The 25,323-nt window shown below is 49.1% G+C and overlaps 1 protein-coding gene across 5 annotated transcripts in view; it reads right to left on the bottom strand.

Annotated features, from left to right (window-relative positions):
• The window catches only part of SFSWAP (splicing factor SWAP), a 628,330-nt gene that overhangs the window by 456,294 nt on the left and 146,713 nt on the right, over positions 1 to 25,323 (bottom strand). For all 5 annotated transcript variants that reach the window (XM_085632760.1, XM_085632762.1, XM_085632761.1 and 2 more), the window contains exon 10: positions 19,798 to 19,891. In XM_085632760.1, the coding sequence (XP_085488886.1) occupies positions 19,798 to 19,891 (94 nt within the window). The remainder of the gene's footprint in view (positions 1 to 19,797; positions 19,892 to 25,323) is intronic.

The following is a 25,323-nucleotide window of genomic DNA, read 5'->3' as shown; positions in this document are numbered from 1 at the left end:
ATGCAAGTTATATACAGTGTTTATGTACAAAATAGTCAGATAAATAGATTGACCACAGTAGTGCCTGAGTTCTGGGCTGAATAGTCGACGGCGTTTCAACCTGAATGATGGCAGGTCATCAGGACCATGGTCATTAGTTTGAGGGTAGTGCTCTAGTCAAGAGAGTACAAGGTAGAAGAAGGATCCTGAGAATTCCAGGATATACGAGTCTTCCGAGAAGCTGTAAGTTCCAAGAAATGTAGTCCAAGAGCGTGGTAGGCAATGAATGAGGGACCGGAGTGGGCCTTGGCGAAGCAAACCGGAAAACACCTGGTTAATGGGTGTGGAGGACGAATTTGGATGTAGATCCAGGAGAAATTGTGCAGCGCGATACCAAGGAGAAGAATGGACCGTGGCAGAGGAACGAAACCTCTGTACCGTGTTCGGATCAGGACGCGTCCTGACCTGAACGCAGCACAGAGGATTCCTTCCTCGGGATCCTTCTTCTCCCTTCCTTTGTTCCCCTTTTGAATTGTGATTAAATTCATTGTTTTGAATTGTCCTACTTTTTATTTAATCTCCAGTTGAGACATTGTTTTTGTTAAAAATTACGCCCGGTCTCACCTGGGTTAACGGGCCTTACTCCTGGTAATTGTTAATATATCAAGAAAAAGATGCCATTTTGTTTCATCGCACCGGATCTTCATCGCATCACGGTGTTTAAGGTCGCACTGCCACGGAAGCGGAGTAAGAAACCGACGCATCACCTCCCCGTGCAGAGAAGAACCAACGCATCACCGTCCCCTATGCATCAGTAGGGAGCCGACGCATCACCGTTCTTGTGTGTAAGGAACAGATGCATCACTTTCCCTGCAACACATTAGTTGTATAGCATTATGCATCCATAAGGTACATTGAACTTAAAGTGTCGCATTTACCATCTTATGAGAACTAAGCTATTTCTACCATTTTAAGTACAGTATTGTGGATTTTTGTCGTTTGTGGTCTTGTGATAAGTCTATATAAAGAATACTTATTTTTGATATAAAACCTGTATGGTGTCTATCTGTAGTGTTGTCACTGGATTAGTGTATGTGTTCACAAATGCTTTATACACTGCCTCTGAGATAAGCCTGTCTGCACGTGCCAAGCTACCAAGGGGGTGAGCAGTGATTATTTTAGAAGTGTACCCCCTTAACCTGACTAGAAGCAAGGGTCCCTATTTGGTCAAAGGTACCTAAATCTGCCAACTAGAGACTCCCCAATCTAACAAGAACTATTTGCCCAACCGGCAGTCTTATGGAGCGATAAACGTAATAACCTGATCGCTCTTGTGGGTTCCAGTCTCTCGCCTCCTCTTCCAAAGCAAGAGGTGGGGCAAAGAACGCCAGAAGAGTGATGGATTGGCTGCCATGAGAAAAGGTCACAACCTTTAAAAGAAACTCCACTCTGGTCCTTTGCACCAGATAGTCCGGAAAGAAGGTAATGTAGGTGTCTGAACTGACGGACCATGAAGCTCGCTCAAGGGACGCACTGACGTTATCGCTTTGAGGAAAACCGTCTTCAGGGTTAGCAGCGGAAGGGACAGCTGTGTAGTGACTCAAGGAGTACACATCAGGAAGCTAAGGACAATGTTAAGGTTCAAATGTAGCATCGGAAAAGGTTTAGGGGATAAAACTGTGGACCAAGACTTTGAGAAAACACACAACGGGTAATTTGAACAAATTCAAAAAGGCAGAAAGGGCCGACAAGTAACCTTTAACAGTGCCCACTGCAAGCCATAGTTGGGCTAGAAACTAAACAGCAACACATCTAACACTGTGGCTTCAAATGGAACTGTATCACAAGTGCTACACCAAACCACAACCTATTTTCAAGTGTCCTGCAAATGGATTTAGTAGGAGGATGCCAGGCCGCCAGGATGACATCAACTACTTCAGGAGGCAGATCAAATGCGTTCAAGTGCTGCACCTCACACTCCACAGATGTAGATGGTAACTACTGCAATGCTACTGCTACAGAAGCAAAAACAACAATTGATGGACAGAATGCAGAACAATGTCATACATTCACCCCAGTACAGAGATCTGGGCCTAAATCCATCGTTTTTTTGCTCACCATGCCATTCCAGTTTGAACCCAGCCATATGCAAATCAGTCTTGATCCTGTGCCTCATGGGAACAGTCCAGTCCTCCCTGGACTGGAAACAAGCATCCTAGGACCGGTTTCGGTTGTTTGTTGTACTGCTACAGAAGATCATGCTAAAGTTGCAGCCTGATCCAAGGACAGCTGCTCATGCCCTGACGTTACAGATACCATACATTCCTTGCCCAATCCAGAGCTTCTGAGATGATCTGGGCCCGGTTGTTCATGATCGTCTTTAGAACTTGAGGCATGAAAGGTAGGGGTGGGAGGGCATACAGGAGTCCCATGCTCCATTCAAGGCAGAATAAGTCTCTGACAGAAAGCCTTCATGGGAACACCACATGCAAAAATGTTGACCCTGCATGTTCTAGGTGACAGTGAAGGGATTGACCTAGGGCTTTTCTCACTGGTGGAAGACGTCCTGCACCACCTCCAGATGCGGTTGCCCTCAGTGATTCGCTAGGCATTGTCAGATGAGTTTGTCCGCCCTATCATCTAAATATTCTACCAGGTGAGGTGCTCTGATGATTCAGCCACGCCAGGATGTTTAGGGGCACTTGGCCCAGTCCAAGACCCCACTGTGCCTTGCTTGTTGCTATACCATATGACAGTGGTGGTGTTGCGAGGACATGAACTAGCCTCCCTGTAGGGGATAGGACCGCCGGAAGGGCGTAAGGGAACACAAGAAGCCGTAATACGTGGTTTATTAGGGTTCTCTTGATGGGAATGTTCAGGGCTGCAAACAAAAAGGTTCCAACTAGAAAAGACAACACAAAGGTGGAGGAGATGGAGGAGATGGATCCTGAGTTCCTGGCCGTCAGGGTCGGGACAGGTCCGGGTTCTCCGCGATTAATTGCTCTCTCTGACGCTCTCAATGGGCAGGGGAGGGAAAAGAAAGTACAGGCCGGGTAGGTAACTAGTCTTGCGGGTTTAGGTCTGGTCAGTGCTACCGTCACCAATTTGTGAGTGCGGGAAGGGTTGTGCAGGATTACACAACGTGAACCACCTCACCCGAGTGCCCTACGTGCCCTACCTCCCCGTACCTTCCCACCACCCCCACCAGAACGCTCCCCTGATGGGTACTTGCCTTATGCCATGGCCCGTCTCCAGGGCCGTGGCGTCGGGACCCGGAGCGTCTTCTCCCTCTCTCAGCCCGCCAGGTATGGACGCAGTGTACAGGGCACTCTGCTGGCTCCGTCCCCTCCGCTTCTCTCTGCCTTCCTCCGCTCCTCCGCTCTCACCGTCCTCCGCCTCGCTGCTCTCGCCGTCCTTCGCCTCGCTGCTTCTCTTCCTCCACTCCGCCGTCGTCTTCTTCCTTCGCCTTCCTCTTCTGCGTCTTTTGAGTCTCTCCCTTCTGCCTTTCTCTGAAGCTCCTCCCCGCTCTCTTGGGTCAACACTAGACCACTGCCTGCTTGCGGTCCGGGTTGGGTCGGCTTCGTCTTTTACCACTTCTGGTCCGCCCCGGTGCTGTCATCCTCACACTCCCCTTGATAGAGGTAAGGAAGATTTTGTGAATTTCCTGCAACTCCAGCATGCTGATGAGAAAGCGCCCTCCATAAGAGAAGTCCTCTGATCACCAACTCTCCCATTAACCTATCCACAACCCAGTTTCACATTTGTCACCACTGTCAGCTATGTGTGGGGTAGGAAAAGAGGTCTGTTGTTGGTCTAATGCCAGTCGAGCAGCAACCACTGATCTTTTGCAGTCTTCTCAGAAACCTGGAAAGAATTCAAAATGTTCCCCCCATTCTAGGCCCACGGACACTTTAGACCTCATTACAGAGTTCACATGTGCCGTGACAGACTGTCAGGATGCAGGAGGTCAAAAGTCCCAGAACCCTCATTCATCCTCACTAAGAACAAGGACTGAGGCTGAAATATCAGGATCATAGGCCGAATGCCCTGGACTCATCGTTCCAGCGAGAAGGCTTGTTAGACCTGGCATCTTTTGGCGTGTTTCCCCTATCTTTTTGCTTTCTGACCTTCCAGTTTTTACTCAGTTTCTGCTGGTTTAGTGTCTCTGCACACATTCTCACTGCTGTTTAGTGCTCCTGTTGTAAATTGTTATTATGGATTGGTGTTTCCATGATTTGCATATTTGATTTACTTGTAAGCCCGTAGTAAGTTGCACTGAGTGTGCCAGTGCATGTAATTCAAATGCTACTAGTGGGCCTGCAGCACCGATTTTGCCACCCACTCGAGTAGCCCTGAAAGTTAGCTCAGACATGCCACTGCAGGGTCTGCGCACAGTTTGTAACTGCCATGTCGACCTGGCGAGTGCACCCACTTTCCAGGCCCTAATCTTCCCATTTTTCTTACATATAAGTCACCTCTGGGGGAAGGGGGCTGTGTATGTTAAAGGTAGGACATGTAATGATGTGTGTGGCATGTCCTGGTAGTGAATTACAGTGCATTTTGTTTTTCACTATGGAAAGGCGATCTGTCCCATAGGGTAGAATGGGAGTTTTACTTATAACATCGTATAAGCATAACTTCCCATTCGGACAAGATAGGGAAATGGAGTTTAGTATGCCTGGACTCAGAATGTAAAAATGCATCTTTTAGTAAAGATGATTTTTATGTTCTGTGTTTGAAAATACCACTTTTACAAAGTAGGTATTTTCTTGCTTAGTCATTTTGTGTGCCTGTGGTGGGTTTGTGGATTGACGGTCTGGCTTTGGAGTGACATGGGCTGGGGATGTGTATTCTCTTCAGACAGCCACAGGTTGGTTGGGGATGGGGGCAGAGGTGTGTCCTGCCATTCTTGGATGTGCCTGGGCGGGCTGAATAGACCTGGGCTGCATTTAGAGTAGTGGGAGGAGATGTCCTTGCACCTGAATGGACCTAGTCTGCCTATAACAATGCTATCTTCACCTCCTGCCAGGAAGCTGGGCCAGAGAGGACAGAACAGGTTTGGGCTAAGCACAGACACACTCTGCCTGAGGAAAAAAAAAAGGAATTTTGAGTATAAATATTGGGGCCCAGACCCCAGAACTTTAGAAATCACTGGAATCAAGGAAACTGCCACGAAGAAGAGCTGGAAGAGGACTGGACTGAACTTTCTTTGCTTGTGGTGAGTATCTCCAGGGACTTGAAGTAGAGCTTGCCTCCTGTTCTGAAGTCTCAGGGACAGCAAAGACTTCAATAACCTCTGGGTAACGCTTCTAGAACCGCTGTTTCAGTTGCCACAGAGAAGGGAAAAGCAACCGACTCCGTCGCTGGTTCCATGTCCTGAAGGCACCGTCTTATCTCGCACCGCAACCCTGCTCTCACAGACGACCAACGTCGCCTCCACCAAGCTGCTGCTTGCAGCATGACCTCTGTGCACCACACTCCACACCGCCTGGCTTCACTTCACTTTGCCGCCCTGGTCTCACCTACGCTGTCGCTGTCTGACTTAGACACCTGTGACCGCATCATTATTGGCGGCACTGCTTGTAAGTTTCACGACGCACCGCCTCGTACCACGCAGCAGTCTGGGCCGACTGACACCAGCTCCTGTTAAACCGCTCTGTCGCCTACACCGCAATCTGCCAACACCGCATCGAGCACTGCCTCGCCCCGTAAGCCTTAGTCTCACTGATGCTGTCTGGTCAATAGTCACCGAGCCGCTGCCTGCACGAGATCGTGAGGGCACCGCAACCTACACGGCTCCCATTTTGCAACACAACCGCAACGGTTGCCGCGATCGACTCGCAGCAATGTATTGGCCGCAATGAGAAAGGTACCGTTCACGACTGTCCACGCTGTAGCTGGCCCATATCGACGTGGTTGGCTGGAATTGTTAGACTATTTTCAGCATCGCGGTAGCCCCGGACAGAGCTACGGACTCGGAAAAGCTCCGTTTTTGAGATATTTCTGCAATTTTAAGGATATCTTGCAAAGTATATATTTTTAAGTACTGCATGTTGGATTCTTATCGTTTGGGTCTTGTTTTGGATATATATAAAAATACTGTATATTTTTCTGAACTGGTGTGTTGTCCTTTTGTAGTGTTTTCACTGTACTACTGTTGGTTTTGTGCAAATGTTTTACACACTGCCTCTGAGATAAGCTGACTGCTCGTTCCAAGCTACCAAGGGGGTGAGCAGGGGAAATTTTAGGAGTGTAACTCCCTTACCCTGACTAGGAAGAAGAGTCCCTACTTGGATAAAAGGTGCAAAACATTGCCAACTAGCAACCCCCATGTCTAACAAGGTTCAAAAACGAAAAGGCACCAGGTGGCTCAGATGAAAGAGCCTCTGCAAATGAGCCAGCTGTGACTTCGGCATATTGATTGTGAACCCCAAAGATATAAGGGGGCTTGCCATCGCCTGGAGGTTGTCTACGACTGATTGTGGCAAGCCCACCTTCAGCAGTCAGTCACAAAAGCAGGGGAACTGGGACTCCAACCTCTGAAGAAATGCTGCAAACATCACCTTCAAGAAAACCTATGAGGTACAGGTGAGGCCAAAAGAGAGCACGGCGAGCTGAAAATATTTGTGGTCTACCTTGAAGAACAGGTAGTGTCTTTGTGCCTGCAGGATGGGGAAATTGAAATAGGTGTCCTAAATGTCTAACACCACAATTCAGTCTCCTTGATCCAGGGCGGAGAGCATCTTGAATTTGCTCTTCCGCTGGAAGAAGTTGAGAGGTTGTAGATTTAAAATAGGGCGGAGGCATTCGCCCTTCTTCGGAACTAGGAAATAGCTTGAGTAACACTCAATTCAAAATTCCAAAGCCAGGACCCTCTCTATTGCTCCCTTATCCAAAAAAGCCTGGACTTGCTTGAGAAAAATGTACGCATGTTCCTTGGACAGCTACTCTCATTGCAGATATAGGCGGCGGGACAGAAAGGAATGGTCAGGCGTATACGTTTTTGACTATGTTCGAAGTTATTGCTTGCCACCCATGGAGGAAATTAGTGATCGTACCTCCCATTGGGTGGTTGTGCACAACTACATGGAATACAAGTAAACTAAAGCAGCCTGGTGGCTTACGAAGGAGGAGCTGGAGACTAAGAAGTTGGTTACCTCTGCTGGCAGGTTCTTGTTTTGTTAAGTAAAGCAGATACAAGCAAAAACATGGAACCTTGTAGCAAAACTTTGCATCATAGCTGCTCAAACGCCGAACCTCGCATTTTCGAAATAACTTGGTGTTATTGTATCAGTTATTACATTGCCTAGTAATGCTTTGTTCTCTTGGTGCTTTCAACCTCTTAGAGCCATAGGACTACAAAGGCAAAAGGAAGCTAATTGGTTGGCAAAGTACACTTCTGTGCCAGGGCTGGTAAACCAATACTTACAATGGGTTTTCTTCCCATTCTATAATATTTTTTTACTCCTATAAGGGTGTTTGTACACTGAAAACAGTTTAGTTATTCAAAGCTAATAGTTCATTTTCTTTGTATGAATAAGAAACCTATTTTCCGGAGTGTGTAAAAATTAAAAAGGGACTTTACCTGTTGTAAGTAGACCTGCCTGTTAGAAAGCGCTCATTCGGATCTTTTTAAATGTTTATTTATTTATATTTAAAACGTTTTATTTCAAGCAAATGACCGCCAAAATTTATACAGTAAAATTTTTCTGGCACGTTTACAATAAAAATGAAAACGATATTGCTAAGGTCCACTCAACTTGCGTTCGATAACGTTCATTCTGGTGCATACTCGAACTGCAGATTCTTCACCTATAGAAAATCACTAGATGCCAGACTGCATCTGGATTGCTTTTTTTTTTTTTTATTGTTCCCACACACTGGTAGGAGGCTCCATCAAGTTTGACGATGGCCTCTCACCGCCTCCAAATAAAAAAGTGACTAATCAGAGCTGCATATAGACTCCGCACTTGCGCACGGACATCAGTTCAATTTCAATTCTTCCACGTCCTCAGATGGAGATTGAAGAGGAAAGTAATCCAAATCTTATTTGGGGCCTTTTTATAATCACAGGAGCCCACTCCACAGAACAAAAAAGGTGGAAGCTCTAAGGAGTGGTAGCTCTGAGGAGTGGCCTGCAGTACGAAGTGAGCTAAACAGCATTCTCTGTGGACTTGTGTGTCAAGGCATTAGTAACTGATGAACATATGCACAGACCTGCATGCAGCTGCCTGGTAGATGTCCTATACTGGCGCACCACTGCCATCAAAGCAGCTTTGGCTCTGGTGGAATGAGCTTTTAGGCCCTTAGGTGTTAGCAGGCTCCTATTTGGTTAGGGTTTTACATGTCTTTATTCACAGGATGATACACTTGAGCAGGGATCTTTATGCACAGACATACTGGCAAACGCCACAAAAGCAGTCATCAACTTAATACTCTCTGATATGATCAACGTGGAAACAGAATTGTTTGTTTCTAGCCAATAATTCCCCTCTTCCTCCTTAGTGGGGTATGGCACAGAGAAATGGCAGGTAGGATAATTGACTGACGTGTGTAAGAGCGATACTACTGTAGGCAGAATTGAAGCAAAACTCTTCAGCACCAGGTTGACAGAGAAGAAGGTAATGACATTGACAGTGCCAGCAGCTCACTGATGTGACAGCAACGTAACTGCAATATGAAGCACCGTCTTGCTAGTGAGCAGTCACTGAGAACAGTGTTGCATGGGCTTGTTGGCATGCAGATTAGAAACTTAAGGAGCAAGTTAAAATTCCATTCAGACATCAACAAAGGCCCAAGTGGGAAAATGTACATCACTCCTTTGAGAAATCTCATCACAACTGACAATTTGAATAATTAAGGTTGATCAGGCAAATACAAAAAGATCTAAAGGGGTGACAAATATCCTCTAATTGTGCCCACTAGAAAGCTTTGCTAGGTCATAGATAGGACATACAACAAAGTATTAGGTAACTTTCAGAGGATCACATTGACAGACTTCACACCAGGCCACAAATTTCGCCAAACAACCCTTAAAACAGATTTAGCAGTAGAATGTCTACACACAACAATAAATGCAATACTTTCGCAGCTCACCGCTGCCCAATGGGCACTGGTGTGTATCGGCCAAGGGGAAAAAACAGCATTTGGGGACCCATGGGCCAAGTGGGAGGAAGAGAATGCTTTTGGAAGTGCACCAAAGTATTTTGACTTTCTCTTGGTCAGTGAGGAAAGGAACGCATTAGAGTAGACTTTACTTGTGGAAGCTTAGGCCACCAAGCTTTCAAGTGTTGGATGTTGAGTAAAAAAGGCGAGATCTCCAGGAGCAGGCCTATGATGCCTAGCTACCAGGTGATTACCTAGGGAAGCAAAGCACAGCTTTGTCCATGTAACATCAGGGTGTCTGTTAGGGAGTAAGGGCTCAGATGTAGCACACCCAGGCTGCAAGATATAGGTTCTGCAGTCAGATGTATATTACTTATGCTGCTCTGCAGTCAACAATAAAAAAGAAACATTCCTTAGTAGGAGTCCTGTTGGAAATTAAAGTCTGTTTTAGAGGTGCTATCTACACCACTAGCATTTTGTGAATCTAGGTGTAGTCCAGGATCAGTACAACGAGGGAGCGAAAGCTGCCCACCTCCTCTTCGTCCTCATCCTGTGGAACATTTTAGCCCTTGCAATGTGCCTCAATCTGAGCCAAGTACGACTCACTTGGTACTGCATCGAGAAAGAAGCTTGGAGCTCATTCAAGGTCAGAGGTTGTGCCTTGGTTATCTCATAGTGAGACATGGGTCTGGTGTGGTGAGACATCTGCCCTAGACGGAAATGTGCATGGGAACTGTATGGGGTGCCATTGGACTGAGTCGGGACTGGAGAGGTCAGGACTGGTGTGGCCTCAGGGACCAGAGTGGAGGCATGGGGCCGGAACCAGCAACAAGTCAGGAAAGGACCTGCCTGTAACTGGGGATCCCTGCGGCTCAATGGGGTTCAGTCCTGCTTTGAAAATGTGCAGCATGGCATCTTTGAAGGCCTCTGAAGTCAGATCTTTGGAGTGTAGGCTGTGCAGCTTCTAACCTGTGCAGGAGTGGCTGGGTGGAAGCAAGTCCCACTTGGCCCTCTTGTGCGACAGACTTGCTGGAAGACTTGGAACGCGACAAGGGATTGGAGTGGGAGTGATCCTGTGACTTGGAGTAGGTCTGTCGTTTAAGTGTCATCTGCCCTGCTTTCTGTGTTCTGCAAAGTTTCGCCTCCCACTTCCGGATTACTGATTACTTTTGGGTCCATCAAGAACCATTTGTTGCATGAGTGAGCCATGAACAGAACCTAGAAGCTACATGGCAACATTGTGTGGATCTGCGAACGACATATGCTTCCGGCCCTTAAGGCATGGTTTAAAACCTGAGGCCTTGGGTGGAGATATTTACCCTGGCACACCGCTGTATTCCTGGAAAATTCAGTGTCTGCAAAATTGACAGAGGTTGGGAGCAGCGGTCGAGATCTGCATTCAAAGGTGTGGACAAAAAGGTATGGACATACGTGTGCTCGGCTAGTACCAACATGAATCTACATGCCATTACTTCTACAGGAAGTGTGCGGCTGCTGTAGAAGCGGACAAAAAATCTGGAAGTAGTCTAACGCCGGAAAAGTACAAAAGGCGAGCAAGTGGCACTTGGATGTACACATCAAACATATTCGTCTTGCCAATGCTTGTGGGGCCAGGACCACCTAGCAATTAATCATTTTAGAAGTTAAAGTCTGCTGTAAGAGGACCCGATTACAACACGCCCGACATTTAAGCAGTTTTGGATAGAGATGGTGGTGGTGGGAATGGGGAGGAGTCACTCTATGCAACCTCGATCAAAACGATCAGAAAACCAGAATAAAGCCACGAGCCGTGTTTTCTATCTTATAAACGTCATGGATTCTACGCTCGGTTCCTGAAGAGGCTTTTCTTAGAGAATTTCAATTCCAATTAAATTGCTCGGATTAAATCTATTTTTCAAACAATGGTACAGCAAAAGCCTGACAAGAAGGTTCAGAGGAAAATAAATTGTAACGCAGCAGACACAATGATTAATGGCTGCAGGAAACTATTTTGATTTGTTAAGTGCCGTTCTACTGTCCCCCAAATATACCAGTCTATTTTCAGAGCTGCTTATGCTGTGTGGAGTAAATGAAGCGTTTGTAGTATAACGAGCTATTAGCGAGATGCCTTCTGCCCCAGCACACAGCTTGGGTTGGTTATTTCGTAGACATTCGAGCAGTGGGGCAAAGCTGTGTGAATGAAGGATGCCTTGCAAGGAGGGAGCACAACAGAGAGAAGAGACCTACACATGCGCTAGACACCCGATGGGGTCACCTGTAACTGGGAGAGGTCAAGGGGCTGTGGGGATTGGGAGTTTCCCCGCAGCCCACCCGCTCTTGACGGGGGTGGGGTCTCTGCAAGCAGAGTCCAGAGCTGCTCCATGCTGTGATGGAATCTTCAGGGCATCGAGTCCTCGAGGGTCATCCCAGAGCGCCAACATGTTCGACACAAGTCCTCGGGGGGCACACAACACAGGATCACCACAGCCTGCATCTTCCACTGAGAGATGGCCGACCGTGCAGATTAATGAACACGCTCTGCGAGGTGAACCCTCTCAAGCAATAACTACAGCCTTCGAAGCAGCAGCAAAAGAGGTCATTCCAGATCTTCCTGTGAGACATGGGTTCTCAACCTAAACCATTGTTTCAATGATATATTTTACAGCCTATTAATAAAGGGGAGCACTGTGCGTCAATCATCAATCGAATTACTGCAAAACAAGAATCCACCTGTACCGATGCTGTGAGACGAGCCATGATCACCTGGTCGTTTTATGCCAGACCATGAAGGAAGGCCAGGACCTCACCAGACACAATCCTTGTGAAGCCCACTTCGCTCAAGGCAGCCAGAGAGGGGAGCAAGGAACAGTGCACAAAAGGACCCCACACTGGACACCACAAGAAGGAGAGGCCGCTTCACTACACAACGGCGGTGACTGCAAACTAGCGTACAATATCCTACATCAGGACATTTAAAAGTGGCTGCTCAACAAAAGTCGGCCTATTCTGGAGCTTAGATCATGGTATGAATACATATTAGAACAGTTTTAAGCAGTGCAGCTAGTTTGTGTAAGCTAGTATTGGGTATTTCGAGTTGAATTTGAGCTAATAATTCCAGAACAAATAACTAATCCGCCCCCTCCCCCCCGGTACTTGACCCCAACTCTAGGGGTACAATCTTTTCTGCTCGGGGACTGGCTGCAGAGGGCTGCTGCCTCCTGCCTGGTAGGTTCCCAAACTGTGGCGCTCCTCCCCATCGCACCGGTAGGCGCGACGCAAGAGAAGGCGAGTAACTTCTCTAGCTTGGGTTCCGCGGAGGCCAGGGCCTAATTTGAGAGTTGCTCTAATACGGGTGCTCTCGCTCACTACTGAGGCTTGTCCTTTTCATAGGTCAATAACTGGATGCGGACCACCTACGGAGGTGGGCAGCCTACATTTCCAAGTGAGCTCCAAGCCTTGAATGCCTCTCTTTATTGACACAGGAGCAGTACCTTTTAAATCTGGACTCACTGGAAACAGCTGGGGAGTACAGCCAGGAGAGTGGCACGACGGACCATGAAGAGCCCCGAAAGGAACAATAGCTAATGACGGAGGGCAGGACCCAACAATGGGCAATCAAGAGCACCCAAGCATGCCAATCCTGGTAGACTCCTAACACCTCAGATCAGCTAAACAACTGGTGGTGGAAGTGCAGCCGCTGAGCGACAGGCATATAACTACTACAACATTAACACACAGCATACGGTCTGTACACTGAATGAATGGCCTACGAATTATAAAGGTGTGACAGAATACAACTACATATGGATACGCCAGTGACAGGATTCCAATAAACAGGTTGCACCTCGTTACAGGATTTCTGTATATTTGTGCCCTTAAGTCAGGCCACAGCTTGGAACTGCGATATGAATCCAGTCTGACAGCATCTCAAGGTCCGATGAGCATGTTGCAATCTGTTCCCATGCCGGGAGAGATGCTTGCAGTTCGCTATGTACGAGTATCATGCTTGGTTCATTCGCCTCTGGAGGTGAGGCGGAGTTGGAGATCTTTGAGCACAGTGGTCTCCACCCATCGCGTTGCCACTTCCTCTCAGCCGCATGGCATGGTCCTATGTTGGGCTGTTGTGGGCTCTGGAAGAGGATTTCCCATTCTATGGGGCTGGGAAGGCTGCCATTCCATAATGGACTTTCTCCCGAGCTCTGTCGTATTTTACTTCGCTCCACTGCAATCTTTGTTTCTTTTCCCAACTGCTCAAGGGCGTGCTTAGGACTTGAGCCAGACTGCCTGTCTGATCTGGATCACTAGATCCATCCTGATCTTTAAGAGTCATATCCCGTTTTATGCTCACTCAATTGCAAGGCAATTCAGGCATGTCAGAGGCAAGAAGGTCCTCTTCTAGAAGGGTAGAAGGGGTTCTGTACAAAAATGCTGGATACCTCATTCCCCTCTAACAAGCAGCAGGTGGGCATCAAGCAGCTAGAACAGCAAAAGCGCGCAGGGGAGGAGCGCATGGCATGTAGACACCATATGGCAATGGAGATCAACCTCCTCTTTTCACTGGGCACAGCTGCAACCCACACTGCCCTCAAAACCCATGGCAAGAAAAGGGCTAGTGAATGAGGGGAACTCCCAGAAGGCGTCAATTCTAGCTACGGCGAAAGCCCGCTACATGCTGCAGCTGGGCTGGATCTACCAGGGACATCCAAAGAGGTGTGGAAAGTGCGAGAAGGCAGTGGAAGGCTCCAAGTAGTATTTACATCCACAGAATGGATTTCTGGTAACAAACCTACCCAAAAAAAGTCATTTAGGGCACTTGTTTTAGAGATTGACGTTTTCCCATTTATTAAGCAAAGGGGACCTATACAGAGATATACTTTCGCAAGCTAAATTGATACTTGTATAGCGCACTACTCACCCGCAAGGGTCTCAAGGCGAATGTACGAATACCGCTGTGGAACCCATCCTGGCTTTCCCTGTGAGGCGTCCACTCCTGGGCACCCCCAAGGTGGAGGCCAGGCATCCTTAGCGTTGTGGGGGCCGTTGTGGAGATTAAGCAAGCTATTGCCCAGAGTGGGACTCCATGATTGGAATGGCACGAGGCGAGAATTATCAGGTCCGTGGAATTTTTGAGCCCAAGACCCGCCGAGGCGGGGAATTGAACCCTGGTCCCGGGCTAGATCTCTGCATCAGGGTCTGCCGCTCTAATCATTGAGCCACACTTCTCCACTAAGAAAGCATACCCGAGAAGTAACAAGTTTCTGCCTCTCAAAGACTTGAATCACAATCTTTATTGGGGACGGGCAGAGGTGGGGTAAGGCCAATATTTCCAAAATCGTTTCCCAGACAGGTCTATGTCACCACAAAAATATCACATCCTGGTGATCTCAGCCTCTGCTAAACCTCGTAAATAAAATGGGTGCCATCGCATCTTCACTTCCAAAAGGAAACAGGAGTGAACAGGGGCAGTAGATACAACGCCTGGACTAAGAAAATTAAATGCTGGTCATGTTCCAGGGAATCCTCTGTGTCCTACACCCACCACAACACAACACTAAAATGCTGCCCAGCACTGGTGTGAGACGGGGAGGGCGTGTCCGCTTGGAGCAGCCCGTCATCAACCCGACCACCATTCCTCAAAGACTTACAGGCCTACTCCGGGTTTCTTATTTTCAATTGTTGAACATTTTCCTCCATTTAGGTTTATTATCGTATGTTGTGTGTATTCTCAGATCCGACAGTGTGCCTTTAGTTTACATATGCATATAGTCATGGAACACGTGTTTAAAACAAAACACATTTTCTCACAAGTCCAAAAAGGTAGGTAAAAGGCCATCTAGGAGTTTTCGGTCATGTTAATCATGATGACATTCTCTCACGATGGCAGCATCAAACCCACAGGACTGCCACCGTGAGACTGCCATCGTGAGAGGTGCTAAGACACATGCTTCACAGGGTTTGATGCTGCCATCATGAGAGGTGCCAAGGCCTCTCACGATGGCAGCATCAAACCCACAGGGCTGCCATTGTGAGAGGTGCTAAGACATCTCACGATGGCAGTATCAAACCCACAGGGCTGACATCGTGAGACTGCCATCGTGAGAGGTGCTAAGACACATGCTTCACAGGGTTTGATGCTGCCATCGTGAGAGGTGCCAAGACACATGCTTCACAGGGCTTGATGCTGCCATCGTGAGAGGTGCTAAGACCTCTCACGATGGCAGCATCAAACCCACAGGGCTGCCATTGTGAGAGGTGCTAAGACATCTCACGATGGCAGTATCAAACCCACAGGGCTGACATCGTGAGAGGTGCTAAGACCTCTCACGATGGCATCATCAAACCCACAGGGCTGCCATTGTGAGAGGTGCTAAGACATCTCACGATGGCAGCATCAAACCCACAGGGCTGCCATCGTGAGAGGTGCTAAGACACATGCTTCACAGGGTTTGATGCGGCCATCGTGAGAGGTGCTAAGACATCTCACGATGGCAGCATCAAACCCACAGGGCTGCCATCGGGAGAGGTGCTAAGACACATGCTTCACAGGGTTTGATGCGGCCATCGTGAGAGGTGCTAAGACCTCTCACGATGGCAGCATCAAACCCACAGGACTGCCATCGTGAGAGGTGCTAAGACCTCTCACGATGGCAGCATCAAACCCACAGGACTGCCATCGTGAGACTGCCATCGTGAGAGGTGCTAAGACACATGCTTCACAGGGCTTGATGCTGCCATCGTGAGAGGTGCTAAGACCTCTCACGATGGCAGCATCAAACCCACAGGTCTGCCATCGTGAGAGGTGCTAAGACACAGGCTTCACAGGGTTTGATGCTGTCATCGTGAGAGGTGCTAAGACCTCTCACGATGGCAGCATCAAACCCAAAGGGCTGCCATCGTGAGAGGTGCTAAGACACATGCTTCACAGAGTTTGATAGACCTCATGATGGCAGTAGCAAACCCTGTGCAACCTGTGTCTTAGCACCTCTCACGATGGCAGCATCAAACCCTCTGCAACCTGTGTCTTAGCACCTCTCACGATGGCAGTATCAAACCCTGTGCAACCTGTGTCTTAGCACCTCTCACGATGGCAGCATCAATCCCTGTGCAACCTGTGTCTTAGCACCTCTCACGATGGCAGCATCAAACCCTGTGCAACCTGTGTCTTAGCACCTCTCACGATGGCAGCATCAAACCCTGTGCAACCTGTGTCTTAGCACCTCTCACAATGGCAGCATCAAAACCTGTGTCTTAGCACCTCTCACGATGGCAGCATCAAACCCTGTGCAACCTGTGTCTTAGCGACTCACGATGACAGCATCAATCCCTGTGAAACCTGTGTCTGAGAAGCTCTTACGATGGAAGCATCATTTCCTATGAAACCGGTGTCTTCGTACCTCTCATGATAGCAGTATCAATCACTGTGAAACCTGTGTCCTAGCACCTCACGATGGAAGCATCAAACCCTGTGCAACCTGTGTTAGCACCTCACGATGGAAGCATCGAACCCTGTGAAACCTGTGTCTTAGCACCTCTCACAATGGCAGCAATAAACCCTGTGCAACCTGTGTCTTAGCACCTCTCACTATGGCAGCATCAAAAACTGTGTTAGCACCTCACGATGGAAGCATCAAACCCTGTGCAACCTGTGTCTTAGCACCTCTCACGATGGCAGCATCAAACCCTGTGCAACCTGTGTCTTAGCACCTCTCACGATGGCAGCATCAAACCCTGTGCAACCTGTGTCTTAGCACCTCTCACGATGGCAGCATCAAACCCTGTGCAACCTGTGTCTTAGCACCTCTCACGATGGCAGCATCAATCCCTGTGCAACCTGTGTCTTAGCACCTCTCACGATGGCAGCATCAATCCCTGTGCAACCTGTGTGCAACCTGTGTCTTAGCACCTCTCACGATGGCAGCATCAATCCCTGTGCAACCTGTGTCTTAGCACCTCTCACGATGGCAGCATCAAACCCTGTGCAACCTGTGTCTTCGCACCTCTCACAATGGCAGCATCAAACCCTGTGCAACCTGTGTCTTCGCACCTCTCACAATGGCAGCATCAAACCCTGTGCAACCTGTGTCTTAGCACCTCTCACGATGGCAGCATCAATCCCTGTGCAACCTGTGTCTTAGCACCTCTCACAATGGCAGCATCAAACCCTGTGAAAGGATAGGTCAGTTACCTGTAATCCTAGTTCTCTTGCAGGAGTATCCTCATAAAAGTCCTAAGCACTGAATATTCCCGCACATGCACGGGGACCCCGGAAAACTATGAAAAAAAATTATATATGGAAACATATATAGCGCTCTATATATACATATATCATTTTACCACATCAATGCAGCCTCCAATAAAAAAGGCTAATCAATGCACTGACAAACACTGTTTTTACCACCATATAATATAGAATATAGACTAGACAACAGGAGGAAAAGTATCACTTGAACTCTGTTTAACGAGTAGAATCCCAACAACTCCATCTGAAAAACAGCAGTCATTATCAGCCTATAGGCTGCATTGAAAAAACACCAGCATAGAAAAGGAAAGCAACTGTAAACATAAGAATGGGCACCGTGCCTTTAAGGCAGCCATGACCCCCAGCTTCCCATCATGCCTCAGGGGTGACAGTTAGGTCAGTAGTTCTTTGCGGAGACCCGAGGGTCAGGGCACAAAGACATGGTGTACAGAAATCTCATTTGCCTGGGGAGGCGGGTGGGATGCTAATGACTGAGGATTCCCCTGAAAGAGAACTAGGATTACAGGTAAGTAACTTATCCTTCTCTTCCACAGGATCCTCATCAATAGTCCTAATCACTTGATCGAACCGGGCTCAGGCATCAGCGATACCGCCGTGGTGTATGGTACTTCACCTACAGGCACTCCTTCACAGTGCCCGGGCCCTGCGGAGGGCCACATGGTACTTCCCCTAAGGACACTCCTTCACACAGCCCAGGCCGTGTGGAAGGCCGGGCTCAGGCGTTAGGGATACGGCCAGGGCCCTGCAGAGGGTCGGGCTCAGACAGAGGTATCACCATAGTGCATGGTACTTCATCTACGGGCACTCCTTCACACGGCCCGGGCCTTGCTGAGGGCCGCAGAGTAGCTCACTTATGGACACTCCTTCACACAGCACGGGTCGTGCAGAGGGCTGGGCTCAGGCGTTAGGGATACCGCTGTAGTGCATGGTACTTCACCTAAGGCACTCCTTCACATGGCCTGGGTCCTGCAGAGGGTCGGGCTCAGACATTAGTGGTACCTCCGTAATGCATGGTACATCACCAACGAACATTCCTTCACACAGCCCAGGCCCTGAGGAAGGCAAGGCTGAGACGTGAGAGATACCGCCGTAGTGCGCAGTACTTCATCTACAGGCCCTCCTTCAAACTGCCCGGTCCTGCGGGGGGCCACAGATTTCCTTGTTTACGGCATAGGCCATGGGCGTTACTGCACAGGGGTCAGTGCCATAAAATAGCTTTTAAAGTTCAACCAGCGCACATGACACCTGACTACCCTCGACTCGTGTCCTGTCAAGTGCGCAGCTCACCTGCCAACTGAAAACCTGGCCATATTACCTCGGGCGCAAAGAGCATTTGCACCTGCTTTGCGCACCCCCAGGGCAACTTGGCATTATAGAAGTGGCCACAGACACTTGTGCTGTCCCTTCTGTAATACTGAAAGCGCTGACAGTGTGCCACCTGATGGCAGCCCTAAGAGGAGGTGGGGGAAGCATACCCTTACAGTCGGGTGCAATCACCCACTGCACCCGCATCCAAGGGGAACTCGAATCCCTCCTAAAAGTGCAGGCGACTGCTTCAAAGCTGCTCTTTTTTACAACTGAGCGTGCTGCCCCGGGGCAGCACGAGTTCACGTCTGCGCCGGGGGCAGCACGAGTTCACGTCTGCCCCGGGGGCAGCACGAGTTCAACTCTGCCCCGGGGGCAGCACGAGTTCAACTCTGCCCCGGGGGCAGCACGAGTTCATGTCTGCCCCGGGGGCAGCGCATTAACAGAGATCGGGCGCACTTTCCCCGTTTGTGCCGGGGCAAACAGGGAAAGTGCGCCCTATACATAATAGGGCCCCAGAGGCAAACAGACAATGCGCTCCAAATGCCATTTAATAGCCAGCCCCACACAGTTCTCCAAGGCAACATCGGGGGGAACAATAAGGTAACACAGTGTGTAGTTTACACAACCACAAATTAAAAAGCGAGAGAAACGTGCTGGGTGTTGTAGATAAGTTGTGCACGCCATTAAACATGCAAAGAGGTCAGCCCCGAAGGGTCCCCAAATGACTCTGTGCACCTCAGAAAACAGAAACCAGACCTCGCACCGGCTCCATTCAAACAGCTAGTTCTGCAGGCCACAATCTGGAGTATTTTCCAAACAAATAATGAAAAAACTGACATATGTCTGCTCGTACCACAAACGACGCAATCCAAGACCTAGCAACTGACATGGTTACTAGGCAAGACTCACGCGCTGACAACATTCAAGCTCTACATTCCATCACTCATTTTCAGTAAACATATGTCTAGGAAAGAGCAACTGGAAAAAGGCATAAAAATATAAATGAAAAAAAAACATTTCTATGCAAATACTGCACTTTAAAATTCCAATTTCTTTCAAGACTGAGGTTTTTTACAGCATGGATTTAAAAGCCAACAGGAAAAAAAGTCATTTATAAGTGAACTTTTGAACCGCTGTGTTATAAAATAATTGGAAAGCTGCAATACCTGAGAAATGCTGCCGCCTTCTTTCTGCAAAAAGAACTGTTTCTTAAATTCATAATACGGATTGTACTCATGCCATGGCTGGAGAAAGTCAAACCTACAGAGGTAAGGAAAAGAAAGCGTGAAAACGTCTTATTATTCGCCAATTCACTAGGGAAAGGAAGTGCTGCGGTTAGCGAGGCGCTATAGCGGTCCCCGTGCTGCACGAGTCCGAGACTCTGAAGCCGCCCCATGGTCCCCAGCAGGCACTCTCAGCACCAAGAAGCCCACAAAGACCGAATGCTTATTTTTAGGTCGAGTCTTTAACAAAAACAAAGGCAGTTCCAGATTTTGCATACATCCCACAATCCCACGCTTTTAATCAGAGAGCAGGCGTCTCTTGAAGACCGGGACATGAGCGGATTCAGAGCCAAGACACTGCCCTCCAAGGCGCCCTCCTAGCCTGGTGTGGAACAACCAGACCTGCGCGCCCTCTGAGCCGTCCTCCTGTGTGAAGACGTCATGTTCAAAGCGCTACGACGCAGCTAGAAGCTCCTGCGCTTAAAAACAGAAGCCTCGATAAACTGGCCGACGCCTACATGCTTTAAACACATATTTAAGGATCAAGGGAACCTTTTGCAACATGTTCTAGAAGATGGAAGGAAGGCCCAGTTGGTTGCTTCCCCACAGAGACCCTCAGATCTCAGACTTTTATATTAGCAAAGTCGATTCATCGCGTGGGTCATTATGAAACCTATATTCTAAGCTCCCGAAGCAAAATAACTGAGTAGTGTGTCCACTCCAATCATTATTAAGGGTAAAAATACACAAGCTGGGATTGAGTGATGCCGAGAGGTACTCTCGAGTACCGTGGGCTGGTGCGAGCTACGGGCGCCCTGGAGAGGTGAATTACACATACCGTGTTGCGCCAGAGACCGCTCTCACACAGGACATGATGTGACGGAGAGCTGTACTCTAGACCGCACCAGAGACCGCTCTCACTCTCTCGCACAGTACATGATGTGACTAAGAGCTGTACTCTAGACCGCACCAGAGACCGCGCTCTCTCACACAGTACATGATGTGACGGAGAGCTGTACTCTAGACCGCACCAGAGACCGTTCTCTCTCTCACACAGTACATGATGCGACGGAGAGCTGTACTCTAGACCGCACCAGAGACTGCTCTCTCACACAGTACATGATGTGACGGAGAGCTGTACTCTAGACCGCACCAGAGACCGCTCTCCCACACAGTACATGATGTGATGGAGAGCTGTACTCTAGACCGCACCAGAGACCGCTCTCTCTCACACACACTACATGATGTGACGGAGAGCTGTACTCTAGACCGCACCAGAGACTGCTCTCTCTCTCACACAGTACATGATGTGACGGAGAGCTGTACCCTAGACCGCACCAGAGACTGCTCTCTCTCTCTCACACAGTACATGATGTGACAGAGAGCTGTACTCTAGACCGCACCAGAGACCGCTCACTCGCTCAGTACATGATGAGACGGAGAGCTGTACTCTAGACCGCACCAGAGACAGCTCTCTCTCTCACACAGTACATGATGTGACGGAGAGCTGTACTCTAGACCGCACCAGAGACTGCTCTCTCTCTCGCTCAGTACATGATGTGACGGAGAGCTGTACTCTAGACCGCACCAGTGACTGCTCTCTCTCTCACACAGTACATGATGTGACGGAGAGCTATACCCTAGACCGCACCAGAGACTGCTCTCTCTCTCTCTCACACAGTACATGATGTGACGGAGAGCTGTACCCTAGACCGCACCAGAGACTGCTCTCTCTCTCTCACACAGTACATGATGTGACGGAGAGCTGTACCCTAGACCGCACCAGACTGCTCTCTCTCGCTCAGTACATGATGTGACGGAGAGCTGTACTCTAGACCACACCAGAGACCGCTCACTCGCTCAGTACATAATGAGACGGAGAGCTGTACTCTAGACCGCACCAGAGACAGCTCTCTCTCTCACACAGTACATGATGTGACGGAGAGCTGTACTCTAGACCGCACCAGAGACCGCTCTCTCACACAGTACATGATGTGACGGAGAGCTGTACTCTAGACCGCACCAGAGACCGCTCTCTCTCTCACACAGTACATGATGATGTGACGGAGAGCTGTACTATAGCCCGCACGAGAGACCACTCGATCGCTCTCTCACTCTGTACATGGCGTAATGGACAGCTGTACCCTAGACTGGGCCAGAGACCGCACACACACACACACACACACACACACACACACACACAGTAACATACATCTTTCTCTCTCTCTCTCTCACAGTACATCACGTCACAGACAGCCGTACTCTAGAAAGGCGCTAGAGACCGCTCTCTCTCACAGTACATCAGGTCACGGACAGATGTACTCGACTGTGCCAGAGACAACGCTCTCACACTACACGGCGTGGCGGACAGCTGTACTCTGGACTGCGCCAGAGATCGCTCTCACTCACTCTCACAGATCACGTGACGGAAAGCTGTACTCTGGACTGCGACAGAGACAGCACACACACACACACAGTACATTATGTGAAGGACAGCTGTACACTAGAATTCGCAAAAGACAGCACACACACTTTAGACTACACCAGAGACCGATATATATCCCTCTCCCCGCCCTCTCTCCCAGACAGCTCTCACATACACACACGATACATCACGTGACGGACAGCTGTACTCAAGACTGCACCAGAGACCTCTCTCTCTCATGACATCAGGTCAGGGACAGCTGTACTGGCGACTGCACCAGATACAGCGCGCTCTCACTCTCTCTCTCTCTCACTACATGGCGTGACGGACAGCTGTACTGTAGACTGCACCAGAGACCTTTCTCTCGCTCTCACACAGTACATAACGTGACAGACAGCTATACTGTAGACTGCACCACAGACCGACTTCTCTCTCTCTCACTCTCACACAGTATATGACGTCACGGACAGTCATACTCTAGACTGCGCTCTCTCTCACACTACATGGCGTGAGGGACACCTGTACTGTAGACCGCTCGCTCTCAGTACATCAGGTCACTGTTGGAAACGGCCCTTTTTGCAGGGTTATCCTCAAACTTTTTGCTTCTTCCTCCTTTATTTTTTCTGACCCGTGGTTGTTGGCAATAAGACTCTGGGCACTTTACCACTGCTGATCAGTGCTAAAAGTGCATATGCTCTCTGTATAAATTGTGATATTGATTGGTTATCCATGATTGGTATATTTGTTTCACCGGTTAGCCCCTAGTAAAGTGCACTGCGTGTGCCAGGGCTGGTGATTCAAATGCTACTAGTGGGCTGCAGCACTGATTGTGCCACCCACAGGAGTAGCGCTAAAATGATGTCTTAGGCCTGCTTGCAGTGCCTATGTGCAGTCCAGGACTGCCATGTCGACCTGGCCAGTGCACCCACTGACCAGGCCTTATCCTTCCCTTTCTGTACATGTCAGGCATCCCTATGGTGGCCCTAGGTACCCCCCTGGGCTGGGTGCAGTGTATCTGAAAGGTAGGGCATGTACTGAGGTGTGTAACATGCCCTGGTAGTGAATTACAGCCATTTTCGTTTTTCACTGCTGAGAGGCTATCTTGCCCATAGGATAGAATGGGGAAGGCTGTTTACATGCCTATCTTCCCATAAGGGCAAGATAGAAAATCCAAGTTTGGTATCTCTGTGTTCAGAATTTAATTATACATCTTTTTAGCAAGATGGGTTTTAAATTCACTGTGTGAGAATAGCACTTTTTAGAAAGTAGCTATTCTCCTGTTTAACCTTCCTGTGTGCCTGTGTGCTGGTTGGCTGACTGGTGTCATGTGATGGGCTAGGTGGCTCCAGGAGCCTGGATGAGTCAGCAGCAGGGTGAATAGGGAGATCTGCTTTAGATGGGTGGGAGGAGTAGTCCCTGGGTTTGAATGGGGCTGCCCCTGCCAGCACAATGCTGGCTCCACCCCCTGCTGGCCAGGCTGAGGACTCTGCCTCTGCTGGCACAAAGAAGGCTCCACCTCCTGCTGAGCGTCTAACGACCCTGCCCCTCACTCTGAAAGGAACCAGGTGCTCCAGGGCAGAGCACACCCAGGAACCGGTTTGAGCAGGGGAATCCCCCCACTGAAACACAGAGAGACAAAGACTTGAAGGACTTTGCTGTGTCCCCTTCTTTTGTTTCTGATCTCCAAGGGCCTGTGAAGAGCTGGCTCCCTGTTAAGAAGTCCCAGGAACAAAAGGACTTCACCACCAGCTCCCCTGGAACTCTGCTGAAGGAGTTCTGACCTGCCTTGGAGTGCTTGCCCAGTCTTGGGGCCTCAGGAGGTCGTTTTGCTGTGTTTTGGGAGCTGGGAAGCAGAAGCGTGAAAAAGAGTAACTGGTACCCAACGCATCATCCGATTGCGTGTCGCAAGAAAGAGAGTGCGAGGAGAATTTCATCACGGCGTCATCGCAGCACCCGGAGTCCCCGCATCGCCGAGTGCGTCGAGCATCGTCCCAGTGTGAGAAGATTCCTGACGCTGCGAGGGTCGTCGCAGAACCAGTTTGCGGGCCGCACCACTGCCGGTGCATGAAAGTATCCAGTCGCTGCGTGCGTCGACGCAGAGTCCCGTTCCGTGGCGCATCGCGAGTTGCGGCGCCAGAAGTCAACGCTGCGCCGCGCATCGTGCCACATCGAAGAGTGTCGCATCGAACCTGTGCGTGAAGCTTCCCCCTAAGAAACCTACGCAACGAAAGCCAAAGTCATCGCATCCTCCCCCTACAGATCGGAGCCGGCGCATCCACCTCTGCTGCGTGAAGCAGGGCTGCTGCAAAGCCTCCCCAGGATCTCAGGAGTATCGCATCGCCTTTGCCATCTTCCTTGTGATAGCTTTTGGGAACCTTATCGTAACTACAGGTACTGTTGGGCACGAGAGTGTCGCATTTTGTGCATTGAGAGTCGCATTGTGCAGGACACTGACTTTTACATCCTGGAGTACTTTCTGCAAACTCTTGAACTATCTTTAAAGTAATCTTTTTAATTGTATGTTGGTTTTTCTGTAGTATTTGGTCTTGTGAAGTTTTTAGTAAAGATACCTTATTTTTCTAAAACTGGTGTGGAGTAAATCTGTGGTGTTTTCACTGTGTTACTGTGAGTGTTGGTACAAATACTTTACACATTGCCTTTGATAGCCTAGACTGCTCAGGCCAAGCTACCTAGAGGGTGAGCAGGGGTTATCTTAACAGTGTATCCCCCTTTCCCTGACTAGAAGCAAGGGTCCCTACTTGGACAGTGGTACCTACCCTGCCAACTAGAGACCCCCAGATCTAACAGTCACGGACAGCTGTACTCTAGACCACACACTACGTGACTAACAGCTGTACTCTAGACTGGGCCAGAGACCGCTCGCTCTCACACAGTACATCATGAGGTGGACAGCTGCACTGTAGGCTGCACCAGAGACCGACCTACCTCTCTCTCACACACCGAGTACATCCCTTGATGGACAGCTGTACTCTAGAGACACAGACACACACACACACACACACACGGATCAAGAGACAGCCTCC

The sequence above is a fragment of the Triturus cristatus genome, chromosome 11, assembly GCF_964204655.1.
Source record: "Triturus cristatus chromosome 11, aTriCri1.1, whole genome shotgun sequence".
NCBI classification, from domain to species: Eukaryota; Metazoa; Chordata; class Amphibia; order Caudata; family Salamandridae; genus Triturus; species Triturus cristatus.
The sequence above is the reverse complement of the archived record's forward strand: the minus strand, read 5'-3'. Positions and strand labels throughout refer to the sequence as shown.